General features: G+C 44.4%; 1 protein-coding gene and 1 pseudogene across 2 annotated transcripts; one reads left to right on the top strand and one right to left on the bottom strand.

Annotated features, from left to right (window-relative positions):
- Positions 1 to 5,029: 5,029 nt before the first annotated feature.
- Positions 5,030 to 14,674, bottom strand: XCR1 (X-C motif chemokine receptor 1). 2 transcript variants are annotated; one of them, XM_003894542.5, is made up of 3 exons: positions 13,549 to 14,674; positions 8,370 to 8,491; positions 5,030 to 8,192 (listed from the first exon to the last, which is right to left on the bottom strand). In XM_003894542.5, the coding sequence occupies exon 3, from the start codon at positions 8,159 to 8,161 to the stop codon at positions 7,160 to 7,162; it is 1,002 nt and encodes a 333-aa protein (XP_003894591.1). In that variant the 5' UTR covers positions 8,162 to 8,192; positions 8,370 to 8,491; positions 13,549 to 14,674; the 3' UTR covers positions 5,030 to 7,159. The 2 variants fall into 2 exon arrangements, with proteins under 2 accessions (XP_003894591.1, XP_003894590.1); XM_003894541.5 differs by lacking the exon at positions 8,370 to 8,491.
- On the top strand, positions 9,440 to 10,428 carry LOC101008692 (annotated as a pseudogene).
- Positions 14,675 to 15,795: the final 1,121 nt, after the last annotated feature.

The following is a 15,795-nucleotide window of genomic DNA, read 5'->3' as shown; positions in this document are numbered from 1 at the left end:
TGTTGATGTGGGCAGGGAGCAGTACTACTGATGGGAGCAATTTGGGGTGGGGTTTGATCCTATCACTTGTCAAAGGCTTATCCTAAAATGCTTTTGGTGTGCCTAGTGGTGTCACACCTCTGACCTCCTATCTTAGTGGCTTAGACTCTACAAGGCTGAGCAGTAGAAAACCCAGTAACCATTTTCACACTTCTGGTGGCTGTCAGCTGATCCTGTGGCTGACCTCTCCCTGCTTGGGGGGATTCCTCACCACATGAGTCTTGGTGGGAGGCAGAGCCCACTTCTGTAGGAGCTAAGGAAGCGTGGGCGCCCTTTCCCAGCTCCCTTGAGGTCAGAGAGTGGGTGTGTGGCCTTCGCTCACTCTGTGAGCCTCGTGTACCTGTTTTTTGTAATGTGGGTGGGAGCAGTCTTTCTAGAGTCACTGTAACCTCTAGCTTCTGGGGTTGTTGTGCCAGAGACCACCTCCCTTTGTTCTAGCTGTTTCTCCTGCCTTCCCACCAGTTTTGTGAGCTACCCAACAGCTTTTCTCTTTCTTTGAGTATGACCTTTTCTTATATGTCATTTCTCCCCAATTTTAATGTATAATTACACACATTTTTCTTTTTTTAATTTTTTGCCGAATCATTTGTGATGTAGCTGCAGACATCATGACACTGTACCCTGATGCATCTCTGATGCAATTACAATGAAATCATGTCCAGTATGTTTTCCACATATTTTCTTCTGCCATGGCAACTAGAGGCAATTTCTGTTGCTTATGGTTAAGAGTCCTGATGGACATATCATTTGGGAAATTGGCAAGATGTGATGGAAAGAGTAGGTGTTTGAGTACAATACGGACCTGAGTTGAAAATCCCTAATTTGGCTTTAACTTAACAAAGTCATTTATCTCTCCAAGCCCCCCTTTTCTAATCTGGATAGACACAATGCCTACCTTGTAAAATTGTGAGAATGTGGCATAATGTGTGCAAGGGACATAGCATAGTTTCTAGCACCCAGTACTTGCTCAATAAATATTCATTAAGTGAATGATTGAATGAATAAAGATTCTAGGTCAGTGGTTGTCAAACGTGGCTGTACATTAGAAGCACCAGGTTAAAAACATCCTGAGGCCAGCCTGCACCCTAGAACAATTGCATCAGAACCTTTGGGGTACAAACTCAGACAATAGTTTTTTTTTTTTTTAGATGGAGTCTCGCTCTGTCACCAGGCTGGAATGCAGTGGCACAATCTCAGCTCATTGCAACCTCTGCCGCAGCCTCCCTAGTAGCTGGGACTATAGGCACATGCCACCACACCCAACTGATTTTTGTATTTTTAGTAGAGATGGAGTTTCACCATGTTGGTCAGGATGGTCTCGATCTGTTGATCTCATGATTCACCCGCCTCGGCCTCCCAAAGTGCTAGGATTAGAGGCATAAGCCACGGAACCTGGCCAACATTAGTATTTGTTAAGCTCCCCGTGTGATCTAACATGTAGCCTTGGATGTTGGAGTGTGACCTGTTCTGGTCCCTTGTGTCCTCCTTAGTCAAACTGGAGAAAACAGAAACCTCGTAAGGTGGCTGTCAGATGTGAAAATGTATAGACCTAATACATAGTAGGTCTCAGTAAACACCAGCTTCCAATCTCCTCTGCCTGTCTTCAGTTAGGTGTAGCCTCCTGTGTGGGTGCAGGAGACACGGAAACATCATGGAAGGTTTGGAGGTGCACTGGGATTCCCCTCCCACCCACCGAAATTTGTGTCCTGTATTAGTTTGCTCTGGCTGCCATTAACCAAGTTCCATGACTGGGTGGCTCGAATGAAAGAAATATACTGTCTCACAGTTCTGGAGACTGGAAGTCTGAGATCGAGGTGTCAGGTTGGTTCCTTCTGGGGCTGTAAGGGAGAATCTGCTCCATGCCTTTCTCCTTGCTTCTAGTCTGCTGTCAGTCTTTGGTGTTTTTTTGGCTTGTGGCAGCATAACTCTAGTCTTCACATGATATTCTCCTGGGTCTGTGTCCAAATTTACCCTTTTTGCGAGGACACCAGCCATATTGAATTATAAACTCAGCTTCCCTTAGCATAATCTCATTTTATATGATCTGCAATAATCCTATTTCCAAATAAGGTCATATTCAGAGAGACTGTGGGTTAGGAGTTGAACATATGAATCTGGGAGCAGAGGACAACACAATTCAACCTGTAACCTTTTGTGGAGGGGCCAGTGGAGGTGTGGGAGGGGTTGCAGCAACCCCACATCTATGATCTGGGCTGGCCTCAAGGTAGAGAGCAAAGCTCTGTGCTCAGAATAAGTTGAAGTGTTAGAATAATCCCTCTTACCCTTCCCAAACTTCCCTGAAACCCCCAAATATCTCCCACCAAGTTTTCAGCATGCCTGAAATTTCCAGCCAATAATAGTATCATACTTTCTGACTGTAGGACTGTATTTCTGAAAGGTCCTTGTTCAGACCCAAATATTTTATAATACAGAAAAAAAAAAAAAAAAAGCCTTGGACTTGGAGACAGAAGACTTGGGTGTCAAGCCAGGGGAGAGATGGGGACAGGAAACTGAGCCACAGAGCATTCAAGATAGACTTGGTCTCCTGGAAAGTTTCACCTAAGGTCTAAATTGAGCCAGTTTCCCACCACCCTGACTCACACAGGCCTTTTTTCCACACTTTGTTCTCCAATCCTGAATCCCTAACCCAGATCCTCCATAAGTAGAAGACTTTTAAGAACCTATACACCCTTGGTAGAAATGAGGGGACATAATCAATGCTATGGGCTGAGTGTTTGCCACCCAGTTTATGGTATTTGTCATAGCAGCCCAAACTGACTAAGACAGCCAGCCAAAGGTAAGACAATACATGCTAATCTTTTACTTATTCATATAACACAGTGAAGCTTTCTTTTTAAATGAAATGATGCATAATAATTCATACTTATCTAGGACAGAATGATCTACAAAGTAAGTACTTTTACATACATGCTTCATGCACACCCTCATAGTGTGGGTGAGTCTGTTATTGGCTTCTCTACAGTTTATACATGAGGAAACTGAGCCTTGAGAGGCCCAAGGTCACAGTGGGAAAGAGCTTGGACTTGGAGTTTAGATCCACGGCTCAAATGCCATTCAACTCCACAGACAGTTTACTTTGGACATCTTTAGACCAGGTTTCCATGTTTGTGGACTTCTTTGTGCCATCACAGACGGTTGCACAAATGAAAGCTGTGAAAAGTTCAACGAAGCTTAATTCCAAACAAAACAAATGATGTTTGGGCTGATGGGCCCTAGACAAGTTCACAGGAAGCTCATGGGGTGAGTACCTGGTGTTGACCAGAAGACGAGATGTAGGCAAGTATAGTAAGAGGAAACAGAAGTAGAAAAAAGCCAAAAGATGGTCTCCTGTTAACTCACTCAGCCAACCACAAACATTGCCAGGCACCGAGGGAGATGGCAGGAACTGGGTTTGTGCTTTTGAGAGATTTCCACTCCAGTTGAGGCCATTGGCGGTCTGGGGCTGGCCTGAGCTTGGAGACATGCTCTGCTCAGAGATCAGCGAGGTTCCTCTCTTCTGGATTCTGTGTGAGGGAATGTGGAGGTGTAAATGCTGTAGAACCACTGTGGGTTTTTTGTGTTCCAGGCGTGGTTAGAGGTCTGCAGCCCTGTGTCCAGGACACCTCTGTTTGGAGGGAGAGATAGGCCTGCAAGAGTCCAGTTGAGATTGAGCAGTGGTTTCCGTGGGTGGAGGGAGGGGAAGCCCAGGAGGTGGTGACTAGTGGAGGTTGTGGTCAGGGACAGACAGTGTGGCTCGTGGCGTGCAACTCTCTGGCAGCTCCTTTTCAGCAGTCTCATCTGCCACTCCCTCGCTGACTGGGTTATCCTTCTATCTTCCCATTCATACTTCTCTTTGTGCCTCTTCCCTTGGGTTCTTGAGGAGCTAGATTAGGGGAAGACCCCTGATTAAAGACTGCCCTGGGAGCCAGTCTATTAGAGATGCCAAAATATCACCGGAAGTATAAAGAGTCAGATATGAAATGCTCTCAGGGAGATGGCTGGATGTGCTGAAAGAAATACAAGATAAGCATCTTGGGATAGGTAGGAATGGGATGGCATGGGGAGAGGGTGAAGTGAGCCTCTCAAGGGGCCTCAACCCCCAAACCTGCCTTCTAAGAAGGGTGGGTTCAAAGCCCAAGGTGCTTTGGTTTTGCCAAGTGGGTATGTGAGTCGGAGTCCTTTGCCTTTTTGCTCCCTGGCTCAGCCTGCCCTCTGAATAAAAGTTGAACAAAATGTTAAGAATCGGTGTGAAAGTGTGTTTGAAAGATTAGGCCAACTAGAAACCCATAGGCTTAGCTCTGATTCCACAAACTATCTAATTATCTCTTCCTTATCCTGTTTCTCCCATCAGTGGTGAGTAGTGGCCCCACCTGTAGGCTGGCAGGTCCATGGGAGCCCCTTCCCTTCACTGGTATGCCGTCCAGCCCTGTCCAGCAGTTGCTACTGGCCTCATTATTAAAATTAGCCCTGGATCTTCCCTAGACCAATCAAACTCCTCCAGATCTACTCCCCCATTGGCAAATAGATCATTGAAGTTGCATCTGGAACTGAAGGGGAAATGCCTTACAAGCTCTCTCCAGGTTGGCCATAGGGCTATATTGGTATCTACTAAGGGCTATATTGGTATCTACTTTATTCAATAACAAGATATTGAGTGTCTTCTGTGTGCAAATCCCTGCTTAAGGGACGGTAGAAGACTCTGGACTCATTTTTTTTAAAAGTTGGCCAGGTGCGGTGGCTCACGCCTGTAATCCCAGCACTTTGGGAGGCCGAGGCAGGCAGATCACGAGGTCAGGAGATCGAGACCATCCTGGCTAACATGGTGAAACCCATGTCTACTAAAAATACAAAAAATTAGCTGGGCATGGTGGTGGGCGCCTGTAATCCCAGCTACTCGGGAGGCTAAGGCAAGAGAATGGCGTGAACCCAGGAGGCAGAGCTTGCAGTGAGCCGAGATCGCGCCACTGCACTCCAGCCTGGGTGACACAGCGAGACTCTGTCTCAAAAAAAAAAAAAAAAACCCAAACAAAACAAAACAAAACAAAAATACTTGCAGCCAAATGTACCTAACGGAGGAGGTGCATGTCAGAATCACATGGGAAGCTTTTCCAAATCCCCACGCCAGAGCTGAATCAGGTTCACAGATTGGGCCCAGGTCTTTGTGGCATGGCACAGTTTAGAGTGGGACTTATACTTATGCCCTTGGGTGTGAAGCAATGGGCCAGTGTGAGAGGCAGGCATGTGTACCATGAACTGGAAGGCAAGGCCAAGCATAGCCATTGCCAGACAGAGAGAGAAGCAATCTCTCTACTATTACACCCTACTCTCTTTCTACTACTCTCTGAGAGTGCTGACTAGGAAAGAAAGGTAAATATTTATAGAGAAGCATCCTGGGACAAAGAAGGTAAAGTGTGCCCCAGGGCATGGCTCCCCAAGAAGCATAAATCTGAAGGATAGTATCAGCTGTTGATTCTTTGCTCCCACTGAGCACACAGTGATAGAACACTGGGGTTCAACACCAGGTTCCTGTCCCCAAGCAGCTTGCAGCCTGATGGGGCAGGGAGATAAGACATTGCATGTGTATAACTGCAACACAAAGTTGTTTTATTTTAGAGGGGACAAGCAGAATCCCATGACAACCCAGAGAGTGTCCTAATTTGCAGATTGGGGAGGGCGTCCTGGAGAAGTTGGCCTGTCAGCTAGAACATGTTCCAGACCCAGGTGACAGCAAGACAAATGCCTAGAGGTAGGGTATTGGGGAGATAGGTGTCTGGAAGAAGGCCAGTGGTGTTTTGGGGCTGGATCCCAAGCTGCTGTTGTGAGGAGGCTTAGAGTGAAACAAGAATGGAAAAGTTGGCTGGCATCGGATTGTGGAGGCCTTGAAAGCCTTGCTAAAGTGTATGGACTTTATTTGTAAATAATGAGGAATCACTAAGGGTTTTGAAGCACCTGGCGTAAGGGCAGAGGACAGCCTGGTGGGGAAAGAGAGGAGCAGTGCGGAGATGCCAAGGAAGTGCGGCCCTGTTTCAGGGATGAAACCATGGGCGTGCAATAGCAAGAATGAGTCAACTCTGAAAGCCACTAGACAGGCATAGTCCTTTGGACCTGGCTGTGGAAGTTGAGAGAAAGAAAATACAGGCCTCCAAGAGGACTTGAGGTTTGGAGTGTGGGTGGGTGGGGGGAAGCTAGCACCATCCACCAAACAGGAGGAGGACACTTTAGGTGCAAAGTGATAAGTCTGAAATCAGCTCACTATCCACCTGGGAAGGATGAGATGTTGGAGGAGTCCACCCTAGATGCCTTCACCAAGTTGGGTGTTCACCAAGGTAGGTGAGCCTTTGGGGTTGGGTTGTTGGTCCCTGGAGGGTAGCAACTGTATCTCATTCATCTTTGTATTATCTTAGTGCAGAAGGCAGCACTGATTATATTCATTCCTTCAATCCAGCACTGATTATATTCATTCCTTCAATCAAATATTTATGAGCTACATTTTTAAGGGCCAATTCATGGACTAGGACTTGGATCCAGGATACAGAACATTTCTCCAGTCTAGTTGTGGATTTTTAGAATCCAGATTTCAACATGACCTTGCTTATCTCAGGGTATGGTGACTTTTGTCTTCCAGACAGCCTCATCCAGCAGTACCTGAGGAATACAGAGCCAGGCGCCTCCAGAGTGAATAAACCAGTTGGGACAACCCTACAGTCAGGCAAGGGAGGCACTGTGTTGTCAGCATCATGCAGTTATCACACACATTGAGCTTTAGGCCCTGTAAAGTCTTCAAGGAAGCACCTTTCCCAGAATCCTTTCATGTCTTAGAACCTTCTGAACCAAGCATTGATTAGAAACACACGTCTAAATGAAGGAGCGTGCAAGATGAACTCAGAGTTCAAGAAATGTTTTTCTGGATGGCAGTATAAAATTCCCAGGAAGGAAGCCACTTTCCCGCAGATAAGAGGCTGGCGGGACCCACTGGTGTAATGAATCATCTCCACTGCACGCCTGCAGCGGAGGTGACGTCCCCACCGTGATGTGTTCTGCAGTGCTCCTTCCAGGCCCACTTCTCCATGACCCCGATTCCAGTCCCCTGTCCACCTGCTCCTGCAGCGCCACAGGCCCCTCAGTAGAAGGAGGCACCCTCATAGGCGAAGGCACCAGGGGAGTGGGGGATTGGGGCTGGGCTGGGCGCCTGCAGCCGGCAGAACCAGAACTGCCGGAGGACATGTTTCAGGTGTGTGCGGAACTTGACCCCCACGAAGACATAGAGCACCGGGTTAAAGCAGCAGTGGGAGAAGGCAAGGTTGCGGCAGATGAGCAGGGCGTATTCCAGCTGATGTTTGGCCTCGCAGCTCCGGATGATCTGGGTGTGAAACAGTGTCTGCAGAAACAGGGTGAAGTTGTAGGGACCCCAGCTGAGGAAGTAGGCCACCACGATGGCGAAGATGAGCTTGACTGTGCGGTGGCGCCGCTTGGAGCGTGAGCGGAACAGGGTCCTGAGGATCTCCACGTAGCAGAACAGGATAATCCCCAGCGAGAGCAGGAAGAAGAGGTTGTGCTGGTAGACGGAGGTGAGGTACCACGTGAGTTCGGAATAATCACAGCCTGAAGAAAGCACCTTGTGGAAGATGGCGTCGAGGATGGAGGACAGGATGCTGGCTACCCACACAGCCGTGGTCACCAGCACCCGGCAGCGGAGGGTGGGGACGCGCAGGGTGGAGAGGGGGCTCACTACCGACAGGTAGCGGTGGATGGTCATGATGGTCAGGAAGAAGATGCTGCTGTAGAGGCTGATGGAGAAGATCATATTGAGGAGCTTGCAGAGGAAGTCTCCCAGCACCCAGCCCCAGTGGTATGGGGAGATCCACACAGGCAACAAGCAGGCGAACACCAGGTCTGAGAGGCACAGGTTGAGGATGAAGATGTTGGTGAGGGACTCCAGGCTCTCATACTTCACCAGGACCCACAGCACCAGGCTGTTGCCCACTAGGCTGAGGAGAAACACTAGGCAGTACAGGATGGTGGTGGCAAGGGTAGCAAAGGCCCAGGCCTGGTTCTCACACAGCTGGCTCTGAAGGTCATAGTAAAAAAAGGTGGTGGTCTCTGGGTTGCCTGAGGACTCCATCTGGACCAGACGGCAGGGACGTTTAGAGCATCTGAAATGATAGAGACATGGAGTTTAAAGCCATGTGGTGGCTGGGTACAGTGGCTAACACCTTCAATCCCATCACTTTGGAAAGGCCAAAGGGAGAGGATTGCTTGAGCCCAGGAGTTTGAGACCATCCCAGGCAATATAGTGACACCTCTGTCTCTACAAAAAATTTAAAAATTACCCGGGTATGGTGGCACATGCCTATAGTCCCAGCTACTCAGGAAACTGGGGGGTGGGGAAAGATTGCTTGAGCCCAGGAGGGCGAGACTGCAGAGAGCTGTGATCACGCCACTGCACTCCAACCTAGGTGACAGAGAAAAACCGTTTCAAAAACAAACAAACAAAAAAACCCAAAAAAGATGCCAGACTCTTAGTTAATTCTCTTCTGGATCAGAGAAAAGACCTGGAATGGGAAGGGGATTCTCTACAGAATGTGTTTTCCCCACAAGAGATAGCTTTGCAGGACCATTTCAAAATATGTCTATTTGTCATGTTGGTATCTTATTGCTACAAAGAGTCTATTTTATCAGGCTTAAAAACTGCTTTAATGTTAATGCTGGTCAGCTGTGCTGAATTACAAAAAGAGGAGAGTATAATGAGGTATGTCTGACCACCTATTCCCATCATGGCCTGAACTAGTGTTTCTTTAGAATGCCCTTCCTTGGCTGAGGAGTCCATTCCGTTAGTTGTGGGGCTTAGAATTATATCTTTTATTTATACAACTTAAATGCCTGTTAAGACAAACACCAAACAACCAATCAACACTTTTCAGAAAAATGAAACAAAATCCAGAGTCTACACAACATAACAATGTTTAGGACACAATCCAGAATTACTCAGCATATAAAGAAATAGGAAAACATGACCCACACTCAAAAGAAAAGACAACCAAGCAGCTGCCTGTGAGAGGAGCCATATGTTGGAATTTGTAAATATGTATCAAAATGTAACCATTATACCTGTTCTCAAGGAAATAAAGAAAACTATATTCATAATGAATGGAGAGATATAAAATCTCAGCAGAGAAAGAAAAGTTATATAAAAGACCCAAAAGGAATTAGAAATCAACACCAAGATATCAAGAAAAGCTTCAATAATTTGGAAATAATTTAGAAAAAACCCCAGCGCTTGTGACGTCATGGCGCCGTGCGTGGCCGCGGCTGCGGCGCAGGGGGCGGGCCCGCGGCGCGGGGGCTTGAGGAGGAAGTGGTGAGATTGTTGCTCCCTCTGCGCCCACTGCTGGTTCTAGGGGCGCAGAGAGGCCGCAGTCTCTGCGGCTGCGTCGCGCTGGCCTACAGTGCCCTCCATGTTCCCTGGCGCCACCGCTGCGCTTCCTAAGGCCGCTGCTGTCTATGGAAGTAATGGAAGGACCCCTTAACCTGGCTCATCAACAGAGCAGACGAGCAGACCGTTTATTAGCTGCAGGCAAATACGAAGAGGCTATTTCTTGTCACAAAAAGGCTGCGGCATATCTTTCTGAAGCCATGAAGCTGACACAGTCTCAGCAGGCTCATCATCCAATGAGAGACTGGAAAAGGATAGCCACAGCGTGAGGAAAGATTGAAAGCCTAGCAGAACACAGACAAGGATGTGGCTACCCATATTCAGGCATCTCACAAACCCTCTACCGAGGATGCGGAGGGCCAGAGCCCCATTTCTCAGTACAGTACTTCCTCAGAGAAACGCTTGCCTGAAATTCAGCGGATCTTTGGCAAGGATCCAGACACACTACTATATTTACTTCAGCAAAAGAGTGAGCCAGCAGCGCTATGTATTGGAAGCAAAGCCCCAGAAGATGATAAATCAAATATAGAGGAGCAGGCAACCAAAATTGCAGATTTGAAGAGGCATGTGGAATTCCTTGTAGCTGAGAATGAAAGATTAAGGAAAGAAAATAACTAAAGGCTGAAAAGGCCAGACTTCTAAAAAGGTCCAGTAGAAAAGGAGCTGGATGTAGGTGCTAATTTTGTAGAAATGTCAGTGTTACGGAGCTTGCCACCACATTCAGAAACTGCTACAGCCTCCTCAACCTGGCAGAAGTTTGCAGCAAATGCCGGGAAAGCCAAAGACATTCCAATCCCCAATTTTCCTCCCTTGGATTTTACATCTCCAGAACTTCCCCTTATGGAACTTCCTGAGAATATTCTGAAAGGATTTATTAATAATTAAAATGGAAGGCCACAGAAGAGGGGAGAAGAGTTAATACAGCAATAGTTAATCCAGCAGAAAAAAAAAATGGGAAAACCACATAGAAGGGGCATCCTGGTCCCGGAAATGCTTAATCTTCTGGTGAACTATGGGAGAAGAGGCATTGCTAGGACTTGGGAAACAGTCACTGTGAAATGTGTTGCATATCTCATTCACTGACTTGAGCTAATGATTCCAATTTGACAGACACTAAACTCATGGAGGTTCAGTTTCTCCTGATACAAATCAAATGGCTACCTGGAATAATTTTTTTTCAAGCAACAATTATTTTTCTTATCTTTAGGGTTAAAATGTATAAAATATGTTATGTGTAATCTATAATGCCATAAATGATAATGCAAAACCTAAATAATATGGTGGCCTGAGGGGCTGCCTTGTATTTGAAACATGCTTTCTATCATGTATTGACTGTATGCATTTTGTTAATGCCCATTTTGTTTGTTTAAGGTGTGTATCTTACACACCTTATTTGTTGTAAGATATACATCTTAATTGTTAGTTATGCTTTTTTAAGCAAATTACCAGTTTACATAATTAATCAGGGTGCATTTTAAGTTCTAACTTTGTTTATTGTATAATGCATCATTTGAAAATACCAAGGAGGAAATATCCTTTGTTTTTGATGATGCATGAGTGGAAGTAATGCTAGCTGGCAGTATTTGATTGTAAGGAATCAATAAAGTAATTGTGTTTTATTGAAAAAAACCCAACTGACTTCTAAAGAATCTGAGTCAAAGAAGAAATCAAAAGGCAAAGTATAAAATATTTTGAACTGATAAAAACGAAAATACCACATATCAAAACTCATGAAATGCAACTAACGCAGTACTTGGAGAGAAATTTATAGCTTTAAATGCTCATATTAGAAAGAATAAACGTCTACAATCTAAGACTTAAATCAGTGACATAAGCTAGAATTAGAAGAGCTAATTAAACTCAAAGTAAGTAGAAGGAAGGCATTAATGAAAATAAAAGAAATAAAATAGAAAATGAACAAGATCAAAATTGGTTGTTTGACAACATTTTAATACATTGATAAAACCAGCAAGGAGCAGTGGCTCATGCCTATAATTCCAGCGCTTTGAAAGGCTGAGGCAGGAGAATCCCTGCCTCAGGCTGCAGTGAGCTATAATGGTACCACTGCATTCCAGTCTGGGTGTCAGAGGAAGACCCTGTCTCAAAAGAAAGAGAGAGAGAGAAAGAGACCAAAAAATTGATGAAGCCTTATCTAGATTGATTGAGAACAAAGAGGAAATACGTTACAGATCTTATAGACTTTACAAGAATAACAAATAAATATTATGATCAATTGTATGTTAAAAAATCCAACAACTTAAATGAAATAGATGAATTTCTTTTAAAATCCAACATATCAAAACTGACATGGGATGATATGGCAAATGTGAATAACCCTACATTTGTTATAGAAATATAATTAACTATAAATCCTTACCACAAAGAAAACGTTAGAACTAGAGGATTTTTCTAGTGATTTTTTTTAAACCTTTGGGGAAGAAATAACACCAGTTTTACACAAACTATCAGAAATAAAGGATGGAATATTTTCTAACTCCTTTTATGAGGCCAGAATAACCCTGATACCAAAATTAGACCAACAAATTACAATAAGAGAAAACTACAGAACAATATTCCTCAAGAACATAGAAAAATTCTTAACAAAATATTGGCAGATCAAATCCAGCAATATTTTAAAAGAATAATATAACATGACCAAGTTGAGTTTATCCCAGTGAGATTGTTTTAATACATGAAAATCGATTTAAGTCACTATATCAATAGAATAAAGACAAAAACTATATGATCTTTTCTGATAAATGTAGAAAAGCATTTGACAAAGCTCAACAGACTTTGATGATATAAACTCTCAGCAAATTAGAAATAAAAGGGATATTGTACATCTATAAAAATCATTCATTTTTTTGCTGGTTATTAATTCATTTACTCCAAAATTTCAGAGGCAGTCATGTTCTGGGCCTGGAAGGCTTTGGGGAGAAAAAGGAAGATGATGTCAAATCTCAAACCTCTCCAAGTTACATTCAGTGGCCTGGCTCCCTTTTGCTGGTTGTCTCTCCCCTTCCCCATCTCTGTGGCCCACCTCAACTCTAAGGGAGTGAATTTAGCTTTCTGGAGTACAATATACATTAGATTGAGAAAGACAGCTCTAAATTATACAACCACCAGTAATAACAAGGCCTTACGTAAAGATATGTAGCCAAATAAACCTCTCTACTTCTTTCAGCATAAGAAAAATATTATTTATATGTTAGGTCTACTCAAAGTATGGTTCCCAGCTCCATTTTCTTTTCTTTTCTTTTTTTTTTTGAGATGGAGTCTTGCTCTGTCCCCCAGGCTGGGGTGCAGTGGTGCACTCTTGGCACTGCGAGCTCTGTCTCCTGGATTCATGCCATTCTCCTGCCTCAGCCTCCCCAGGAGCTAGGACTACAGGTGCCCACCACCATACCTGGCTAATTTTTTGTATTTTTAGTAGAGACCGGGTTTCACCGTGTTAGCCAGGGTGGTCTCAATCTCCTGACCTCATGATTCATGTGCCTCTGCCTCCCAAAGTGCTGGGATTACAGGTGTGAGCCACTGCGCCCAGCCAATTTTTCTTTGATTTTTTTTTTTTTTTTGACACAGGGTGTTGCCCTGTCACCCATGCTGGAATGCAGTGGTGTGATCACATCTCAACCTTCTGAGCTCAAGTGATCCTCTCACCTTAGCCTCCTGAGTAGCTGGTAGTATAGACGTGTGCTACCACACCTAGCTAATTTTGGGGGGGTATTTTTTGCAGAGATAGGGTCTCACCATGTTAGGTGAGGAACTCCTGGACTCAAGAAATCTGCCAGGCTAATCTGGAACTCCTGGACTTAAGCAATCTGCCCACCTTGGCCTCCCAAAATGCTGGAATTACAGGCATGAGCCACTGCACCCAGCCCAGATCAGCTTTTCTGAAGAGATTCTTGGGAAATCCCCACACCAAAGGAATCAGAGTCTCCAGAGGTAGCTCAGGAATCAGCATATTTACTAGCCCTCCAGGTGGTTCTGATGTGCAGCAAAGCTTAAGAACTCCTGATACAGGCTATTACAATTAAAGGAAAATGTATGTTTAAAATGTTTGTAAAGGAACTCACCTGAATCTATAACTCCTTACATGCGTCTTGAGGCAGAAATGGTGCTTCTCTGTTTCATATTTCACTTAAGAAACTGAAACACCTGTCCTGCCCAGAAGGCTAGAGGAGGAGGATGGGAGCAGTCTCAGAGGGAGCCAAGATGCCAGAGAGAGAGACAGGTAGTAAGAAAAGAGCAAGGCAGAAGCCAGGCAGGCAGGCAGTTAGGGTGGATCCTTGGTGGAACTTCTTCAAACCAAGAACAGCCTGAAAATCAACGTGCAAGCCCCAGATAAAGAAAAGAGGCTGCATGTTTGAATAGAAACCCCTACTCTGTGCATCCAGATGAAAAAATCCCACTCCTTTTTTGAACACATATCTCTGTCCTTGGCGCGCCTTTGTCTCATTTCACACGCTTCCTCCCGACTGGTCCTTACCTTTTACCTATTTTACATATACCTATCTTTCTGTGATTAGCTGCTGGCCAAATTTTCATTTGCATAAAGTGTAATGTCACATCAGCCCCTGATTGGTCCTGGGCCAAGGTCTCAGGCCAAGCCTTCACTTCAGCCCCCAATTGGTTCTTTACACTATTGTACCTCTTCCTGAGTAGTGCTTTTTCCAAGCCTACCCACAAACCAATCAGCATGTATTTCCTTATTCTAAGCCTGTAAAAACCTGTGACTCAGCCTTATAGCTATCAATCCTCTTTTGGGTCCCCTCTCTTTGCTGAGAGCTTTTCTGTGGCTTAATAAATCCAACTCTGCCTTATTCACTCTTCAGTATCTGTGTGCCTTATTTTTCTTAGTCTTGGGACAAGAACCTGGAGCTCACCAGTCGGGGGAGTAAAAGAGCTGTAACACTCCCTCCCACTCACCACACAACAGGAGTGAAAAAGCCACAACAGTAGGAAACAGTTTTTCCACATCCTTAATGAGTAAAGATTTTGAGCATCTTTTTATATGTGTATTGGTCATTTGTGTATCTCTTTGTAGAAGTGTCTATTCAGAACATTTGCCTTTTAAAAATTTGAGTTATTAGTCTTTTTATTAAATTTTAAGAGTTATTTCTACATTCTGGATACTGGAACTTTATCAGAGATATGATTTAAAAATAATTTATCTCATTCTGTGGGTTCCTTTTTAATTCTTCATGGTGCCCTTTGACACACAAACACTTTAAATTTCCTTCCTTCCTCCCTTCCTTCCTTCCTTCCTTCCTTCCTTCCTTCCTTCCTTCCTTCCTTCCTTCCTTCCTTTCTCTCTCTCTCTCTCTCTCTCTCTCTCTTTCTCTCTTTCTTTCTTTCTTTCTTTCTTTCTTTCTTTCTTTCTTTCTTTCTTTCTTTCTTTCTTTCTTTCTTTCTTTCTTTCTTTCTTTCTTTCTCTCTCTCTCTCTCTCTCTCTCTCTCTCTCTTTCTTTCTTTCCTCCTTTCCTTTTTTTTTTTTGAGGCAGGCTCTCATTCTGTCACCCAGGCCTGAATTCAGCGGCATGATCAGCTAGCTCACTATTGCCTTGAACTCTGGAGCTCAAGAGGTACTCTCGCCTCAGTCTCTCAGGCAGCTAAGACTATAGGCACACAGCACCACATTTAGCTAATTATTTTAATGTTTTTGTAGAGACAGGGTCTCACTATATTGCCCAGACTAATCTTGAACTCCTGGCCTCAAGTGATCCTCCTGCCTTGGCCTCCCAAAGCTCTGAGATTACAGACGTGAGCCACCATGCCTGACCTGTTTTTAACTTTCATGAAATGTAATTTATAAATTATTTCTTTTGTTGCTTGTGATTTTGCTGTTGTAGTTAAGAAATCCTTGCCTAGTCAGGTTACAGGGATTTATAGCTATGACTTAGCTATAACTTTCAGTTATATTCCACTGGTCTTTGCATCTATCCTTATGTCAGTACCATAGCATCTTGATTACCTTTGTAGTAAGTTTTGAAATCACAAATCCTCCAACTTTTTTCTTTCTTCTATTCAAGATTGGAGACATATAGATCAATGAAATACAATGGGGAAAGCCATATATCTATGGTCAATTGATTTTTTTTTGTTTTGTTTTGAGACAGGTTCTCACTCTGTTGCCCAGTCTGAAGTGTAGTGGTGCGATCATGGCTCACTGCAGCCTCCATCTCCCAGGCCTAAGTGATTCTCCTACTTCAGCCTCCCAAGTAGCTGGGACTACAAGTGCACACCAACATGCCTGGCTAATTTTTGTAGAGACAGAGTTTCACCATATTTCCCAGGCTGGTCTTCAACTCCTGGGCTCAAGT

The sequence above is a fragment of the Papio anubis genome, chromosome 2, assembly GCF_008728515.1.
Source record: "Papio anubis isolate 15944 chromosome 2, Panubis1.0, whole genome shotgun sequence".
NCBI lineage: Eukaryota > Metazoa > Chordata > Mammalia > Primates > Cercopithecidae > Papio > Papio anubis.
The sequence above is the reverse complement of the archived record's forward strand: the minus strand, read 5'-3'. Positions and strand labels throughout refer to the sequence as shown.